This window comes from Drosophila albomicans, chromosome 2L (genome assembly GCF_009650485.2).
Source record: "Drosophila albomicans strain 15112-1751.03 chromosome 2L, ASM965048v2, whole genome shotgun sequence".
Lineage (NCBI taxonomy): Eukaryota > Metazoa > Arthropoda > Insecta > Diptera > Drosophilidae > Drosophila > Drosophila albomicans.
Genome location: NC_047628.2, coordinates 7655228 through 7663478, shown reverse-complemented (window position 1 = coordinate 7663478; position 8251 = coordinate 7655228). Strand labels below are relative to the sequence as shown.

The following is an 8251-nucleotide window of genomic DNA, read 5'->3' as shown; positions in this document are numbered from 1 at the left end:
TTTTCGGCACAACAAGTGCATTTCCAAGTGCAATAAAATAATTGTAAAGTTTCAAAGGTTAAAGTGTTGTTTATTTATCTGAAGACGCCCCCTACACATTTTGGTCCTTCGAGCCGGATATTTGGATATCGCTCGACCCCAGCAAGCAATTGGTTGTTAAAATAAGGAATACACTTTTTTCTCCATACATTTTGTGCAAGTGTCGTGTTCGCGCCATATTCTTTTTCCTTGTACCTTATATATATGTGACACAGCATATATATAAGTACATAAGCGTTCTACCGGCTTTCTTTCCGCTATCTTTTCTACTTTGTGTATACTTTGTATATATATATATATATATATCCTTATATGTATATGTATGTGTAAGTATCTATACAGTTTAAAAGAGTTCGCTTATATTTTACGATTTGGCCGCTGTTGTATGTACTTTGTTACATTTCTGCTTTTTTGACACACTCCAGTGTATGCAACCTCTTCGTGTTATTTTACTCTAAATAACAAGGAAGTTGCACTCTATTAAAAACAAACTCGCGTAGATCCACTATACTCCATATATATATATATATACATATATATATACATATACATACGACACATATACATCCACATACGACACACATAGATACACGAACACTTCCATACACGACACTTACAAACATATACACTCCGTATATATTCCATATACACTCCGTATATATTCAATATACACTCCGTATATAGTTGTGTCGGCTTTGTTCACTATCCTGTGATAGCCGAAGCTCCTTTCCATTTTTTGTGCTTGCTCTCGGCTGCCGAAGCGTAGTATGTCCAAAAGCCAAAAGAGTGAAAAGGACTCTAAACTTTCCTTAAAGCTTCCGACCACTGCTCGTCGCCTGTCGTCCGCTTCGCCCGCTCCTTCGGGATCCAAATCCGCCACTCCTGCCGCTCAACTCCGAGTCAAAGTTGATCGTCCGTCGCCGTCTGCTTTTTCTGCAACTACACGATCCGTCCAGGCTAAACTTAACAACACCCGTGCGATGGCTCTCAGCAACTTCGTCACCGTCTCTGACAGACTGGTGCACTTTGAGAGTCGGGTCAGAGGGCCTGCAGCCGAAGACGACAATGTACAGACGTACGAGATTCGTCGTGACCGCCTGCAAGCCCTCTGGGACAGTGTAGAGACCGCTGATGCACTGCATCGAGACGGCGACAACGAAGGCATACAGGCCATGGAGGCGAAATATGACCACTGCTATGCAGTGTATGAGCGGTGTCTCGCCCATGTAAAGGGGCAAATTACACAAGTTTCCGAATCAACCAGGAGAGAAGCATCCGCTCCTCCTGTGTACTCCAGTGGCTGCCGACTTCCTTCAGTCGACACCGAAGTATTCTGTGGGGATTACTTGCGGTGGCCGACCTTCCGTGATCTTTTCACGGCCATCTACGTCAACAATCCGAGGTTGACTCCGGTTGAGAAACTATTCCATCTCAATTCAAAAACCGCAGATGAGGCCAATGAGATCGTAGCCAAATTTCCGCTGACGAACGATGGTTTCGCGTCGGCTTGGAGTGCTCTCTGCGAGCGATTCGAAAACAAGCGCTTGTTAATAACGAGCCAGTTAAAAATTCTTTTCAACCTGTCCACGGTTTCGCAAGAGTCTGGAGCAGCGATTAAGGAGCTGCATGGCACAATTCAGCGGTGTTTGACCGCTCTTGACCACTCAGACATTGCAGTCTCTAGTCCTTTCGCCGACTGCGACCTGGTCTTTCTTTGCTCATCCAAGCTCCCCAAACTTACACTCTCACTATGGGAGCAATCATTGGTGGACAAGTCCAAGATTCCCGCATGGCAGGATATGAGCACATTCCTCTACGAGCGTTATCGTACGCTCGAGGCTGTTGAGGACGTGAAGCAAAACAACTCGCAGAACTCTACCGCTGGACCATCCCGTCCACAGCAGAGTTCAAAGCGAATTAACTCTTTCAAGGCCCGAGTCACTCAGAGAGGCAAATCATGTGACTTGTGCTCAAAAGAGAATCACCCTGTCCGGGTTTGTCCAAGCTTCCTTGAAATGTCGGTCAATGATCGGATGAGCTACATCAAACAGAAAAGTCTCTGTTTAAACTGTTTCGCAAGAGGTCACCAACTCCGAGAGTATACGAGTGCGCACAATTGCTTGACATGCAAGGGGCGGCACCACACTCTTCTCCATCGGGGCGACAGTGCCCACAATGGTGCCTCTTCCACTTCAGCCACACTTTCCAACATACAGTCCCCTCCGAATCAATCGGCAACGAATGTGCAAAATTACTTTGCCATTAACGCTCAGAACATCCTTCTCGGCACGGCGGTTGTCAATGTATGCCATCTAGGTACTACCTACACCACACGAGCCCTAATCGACTCGGGGTCCGAAGCGACTTTCATTTCTGAGCGTTTATTCCAGCGCATAAAGTTGCCATTCCAATCCGTGCAAGCCCAAGTATCTGGGCTGAATCATGCAATTGCGGCCCAACCGCAGAAGTTATGCCACTTCAGCATTGGTTGTCCAACAAAGCCGAGGCTCCATATCAAGACCTCAGCGTTCGTTATTCCACAACTGGCAGACAAGCTGCCATCATTCCGTGTGCCGAAAGGCTTCCTAAAGGATCTACCAGCGATTGAACTGGCAGATCCAAACTTCTACAAAAGTGCTCAGATTGACATCTTAATTGGCGCGGATATCCTTCCGTCAGTCATCCTGAGCGGTTCCCGGCCAAACATTTGTGGCTCGCTCCTTGGCCAACAAACCGTGTTTGGTTGGATTCTCACCGGCCCCGTCTCCCAGAATGTGTCGACAACTGTCTCTGCGTTTTCGACAAGAGTCGCTATCCAAGCAGACGATCAACTCGACAGACTAAGCTCCAAAGTTTGGGAGGCGGAGGATATTCCGTCGAAGCTGGTTAGCTGCGAAAACACAACTTCACGCAGCAGATGTGGCAGATCTCGGGTGACTCTTCCATTCCGGAAGCCTGTCACCACTCCTAATTTTTATCTGCCTCATCATTCATTCAAACCAGATAGGCACCGACACAAAGACGAATAACCTACTTCGTTTCTCTATTCGTCGTCCTGTGCCGTCCTATACTGTATACTGTTCCATGTGACAATGTAAAGAAGCTACTGAAATAATCATTTGTTCTTATTTCGTTCCATGTTGCATGCCCTTCTCCGTGTGGATGGGCCTCAACTCGCTCGTACACATTGAGGTGTACTTCTACTACATGATGGCTGCCATGGGACCCGAGTACCAAGAATTCATTTGGTGGAAGAAGTACTTGGCCACCTTCCAAAGATTGCAATTCGTGGCCAGCTTTACGCATCAGTTCCAGTTGCTGTTCTACGAATGCGATTACCCCAAGGGATACATGGCGTGATGTTTCTGCTCCTCTTCTCGATTCTCCGAACGACTTCACCTCCCTGGTGCTCGGCACTGATGTGTATCCTCACATCATTCAACCTGGCCTGCTGCCGAGCAGCAACGGTTTGCCAATGGCCCAGAACTCCACATAGAGTTGGATTCTGCCCGGTCCATGTGGACAATAAATCCGTTTGCAACTCATTGCAAGGGGGGGAGGATGTCGATGCCAGATGATGGCAGGTGTGACCACTCAAAACAGCTGACAGTGTGGTCGCGATCAATTAATATCGATAGTGACAAAGCTAATATACTGTGCGTGTGACCTTGTCACACGCGGAGTCACACTGATCTAGTTTATCCTCACGTTGGTCACTCTGCCCTCTTTTAGTGCTTTTTCCTAACAACATATGTTTCTATTTTCGGCACAACAAGTGCATTTCCAAGTGCAATAAAATAATTGTAAAGTTTCAAAAGTTAAAGTGTTGTTTACTTATCTGAAGACGCCCCCCTACACAATATGTATATAATATTTATACACATATTTATTCAATATTACATATATAAATACCCAATGAAAATATATAAACAAAAATATATTAACTTACCGCATGAACAAAAGCTTCAAAAACTGTTCAAGAAAAATATAGGTCAATGAGATTTACTTGCCAAATTATTAATAAAGACACAGAAACACATTCAGATGGAATGATTTCTTATTTTCAAATAAATGCATGGACCCGATTCTAATTCGCCATCCTCATCACACAAATCTTCCACGAATTCCCCTTTCAATGGTGATATATGTAATTCCGAAAAACTGTTAGTAGGAAGAGAACAGTCAGATCACACATCGAAGCACAGAACTTTTGAACGCGAATGTTGAATGTTCGGATGCTTTATTATTAGTGACGCACTTGAAATCCTTTTTATTAGAATCATATTCTGTATTTTTGAAGTATTTCGCGCATTGCTTAAAGTTATCTCGGTAGTAGCCGCTCTCACAAGCACACTTCTTTAATTTTTCGCACCATCTTTCGCGAATTGGGCAGCGAGTGCATTTATTTTCAATGTTTGCATAGTAGCCTTCTGGACATTTGGAGATACCATCAGTAGGAATGCATTTGATTAAATGATAAGCATCAGTACTCCATGCGTTTAATCCTGATATTCTTCCAAGCAATACAAAAAGAACTCTCAGTCCATAAAGTAAAATCATTTCTGAAGTTAATGTTTGGCATCTTTTACTCTATTGAATGACAAATGCTTACTAAAAAAAATATTGTGAAAAGCGTAGCTTTATAACCGAAAAAATGGGTTATACAATCACCAACTAGGCGATTTTAATACGAAATATATGTTTACGCACATTAAAAACATCGAACGCAAATTCAGTTCAGTCGAAAAAAACCTGGAAACCTTGAAGTCTTGAAAAAAATACTTGAGGCCATGTGCAAGATAAACAATGGTAAGTTCTTTGAATTCATTTATTATTAACCATATAGTATTTATTTACACACATCTTCAATGTTTCGTATAATACCCTTTTACCCTATGGGTAGCGGGAATAAAAACTGAAAATATGTATAAAAATATAAAAGCTACCCACAGGGTATAAGAGTTTTACAACCATGTCTGTTTATCTGTCTATTCGTCTGTCCATATAAAAACCTAGATCTCGGAAACTCATTTGGTTTCAAATGTTTGCAACGCCTACTACCTCCTCCACAATACGGAAAAAATCGAATAAATTAACTTTAACTCCACAAGGACATGTACTGGTCCTTGCTTGTCGTCTGAAGCGTTTGGTTCAAGTTGTCCTCTCCTCTGAAGTGACCGACCGCAACTGACCTGGTGACTCTGAAATTAAGCACTTAGAGATCACTTCAAAAATCTACGTGAAATTACGATTACTTACTTATCTTTGACGTGAGTGCTTCAGCAAAGTTTTGGGCGTAATTTATTAAGTAAACTAAACAAGAAATTATGGCAATCTAATAATAAATAAATTTATACATTTTTCAATGAGTAACTAAATATAAACAACTATTATAAATCAAGAATCGTTTTGTATTAACAATATACTCCGTTTCTATTAAAAATAAAAATAAATTAATTGATCATTTTTAAAGCAATATCTAAATATAAGCAATAAGTATATACTAAGCCAAAAATTGTTTTGTATGAACCATGGAATTAAAAAATAATTATTATGAAATGGTGCTATATTTATAATTCAAAATAGGCAAATATTTCTCCGACTCATAAATAAAATATATTTGTATTTAATACTGCAATTTGTTGTATTTAGTATCTTTATGCAACTTATTGTGTACTTTATTCGTATCTGTAACTTAGGAATATAAAAACTACAAATGCTTAACTATAAAACGTGTCATATTCATTTTCGAATAGATTTACATGGAATGGGAAAGCTAAACAACTATTGGAGGGAATTTCTCGCTCTTGAAGAAAATGTGTGAATAATTTAAATTACGTCATTCAAAAGCTGGAAAATGTAGAGCTTCGCAACTTAAAGAAGTCGTGTGCTTAAGCAATTTAACACATACCAGTACATGGTAACAGGTTTTCTCTATTTTCTATGTACTATACATATGTATAATTAATAACAATTAAATTACGTGTTCATAAAGTAGATTCAGCGAGAATTGGGAGCAAGCACACAGCTGCCTTCAACTGAGTCGTTCTCATGTCTACGTGTGTAACCGTGAGCACATTTACATTTCGAGTATCCATTCGATTCCTCAAACTCATCGCAGGGAACACATGGTTTTGTATCGTTGCGATGGAAGTTTTGAATACATATGCATTTCTTCTTCTTGGAACACCATCTCTCATTTCGATTGGGGCAGTGAACACATTCGATTTTGTCATTGCGCTTGAAGCCATCGCTGCAGCTAGTGCACCTGCCGAATGTGTCTGCCACATAGGCAATGCCACAGTCACACGTGCCCTCGAGAGGCTCTGCCGAGAGTGTCCAACAATGTGGCTTCTCTTCGAAGTCCTTGGGTGGCGCGACATCTTCGTGATCACCACAGATTGGTGCAACCTTAGCTTCACTACGCTGCAGTGCAACAAGTTGTATCAACACATGCAACTCAATCAGCTTCATAACATTTCGCATCACTGATAAGATCTTAGCGAGCGAATTAATGACGACACATCTAATGCAAACCACACTTCAACTGATACTGACTACTCAACTGAATGCCAGAACAAAATAAATAGAATATAAAAAATTAGAGAGAGAGAGAGAGCGCTGCTCCCTGACGCTGATGATATAGCGAGAGAAATGCTCGTAATAGAACTTCAACCACGTGCTTTGCATTGTGCGATTTCCAAGCTTGCGAGAATATGCATGCATTCATTATATTGTGTGTGTATTGTATTTCTATTTTATCTTGAGTCTTCCATAGACACACATTTGTTCTCGATCTCATACAGATTTCTGAGTTATATCTCTTTTTAATTCTTTTTATTTGTACAATTTACAATATTATAATTAAATATTTTTAATCGGATATATAAATGCGAAGTTCTGAAAATGTGTACTTCTGTATATTTAATTTGCATTATCTCGTCCATTATCTCGTCTTTTCTATACGCATTAGAACATTGCTCTTAAAATGTAGCGCCGCACAGAAAAGACTTATATTATCTAGGTATTATGTGATAAAAAAAAAATATTCAAATCTAATTTTTTATCACGAATAATAGAGAAAATAGAATTCTAAAAACTAGGAAAAAATTAAGTTTGCGAATTTTTGGATTTAAAAACAATTGCTGAAGAAAAATTGCAACTTAAAATAAAATTTAAATTATTTTATTTCTTACGTGTTTTCGATGAGGAAGATTTTACTGTAAAAGAATAAAAATTAATAAAATGAGAAGTGAGTATCACACATTATTTGAGTTGAATTTATTTAGTACTTTTTTATTTTGCAATTTTTGAATTATTAAAAATGTTTGTTTCTCAAAATTAATGACAAATTTCGTTCAGTAATCAAATACAATTACTTTATTTACGAAAGAAAATGCGAAAAATAAATATGTTCATGAGGACTACAACGCTAGATGTAATGCGTCCTTTTTTATAATCAAATGAATTATGTGAAAAGTTTGAAATCGAACTAGTCAGGTTTACTCGCACCTTCGCGTTTGCTTGTAATTCATTCTCTTGGATATTTTGTGTTTTGTTTAATCCATTCCCTTTGGTTTCAGGTTTTGTAGGGACTTCAGATGTTTTATTATTAGTGACGCACTTGAAATCCTTTATATTAGAATCATATTCTGTGTTTTTAGCGCATTTTGCGCATTGCTTAAAGTCATCTCGGTAGAAGCCGTTCTCACAAACACACCCGTTTAAATTTCCGCACCATCTTTCTTGACTTTTGCATTTAGTACATGTGTTGTTAAGGTCCCTTTCGGAGTCTTCTGGACATTTGCAGATATCATCAGTAGGAATGCATTTGATTAAAGGATGAGCATCATTTCCGCACACTTCAGTACTCCATGCGTTCAATCCTGATATTCTTCCAAGCAATATGAATAAGAAGAGAACTCTCAGTCCGTAGATTAAAATCATTTCTGAAGTTAAAGTTTGGCAGCTTTTACTCTATTGAATAACAAATGCTTACTAAAAAAATATTGTGAAAAGCGTAGCTTTATAACCGAAGAAATGGGTTATACAATCACCAACTAGGCGATTTTAATACGAAATATATGTATACGCACATTAAAAACATCGAACGCAAATTCAGTTCAGTCGAAAAAAACCCCTCAGCTCGGTTTTTCGCGTTAAAGTCTTGAAAAAAATACTTGAGGCCATGTGCAAGATAAACAATGGTAAG

At 39.4% G+C, this 8251-nt stretch overlaps 1 protein-coding gene across 1 annotated transcript; it reads left to right on the top strand.

The window, feature by feature from the left end:
* Positions 1–1019: 1019 nt before the first annotated feature.
* On the top strand, positions 1020–3068 carry LOC127565105 (uncharacterized). Its single transcript, XM_052002232.1, has one exon. The coding sequence runs from the start codon at positions 1020–1022 to the stop codon at positions 3066–3068; it is 2049 nt and encodes a 682-aa protein (XP_051858192.1).
* Positions 3069–8251: the final 5183 nt, after the last annotated feature.

Bases quoted from the DNA above. Each gene is read 5' to 3' on its own strand.
- LOC127565105 (XM_052002232.1), top strand. From the start codon at position 1,020: ATGGCTCTCAGCAACTTCGTCACCGTCTCTGACAGACTGGTGCACTTT.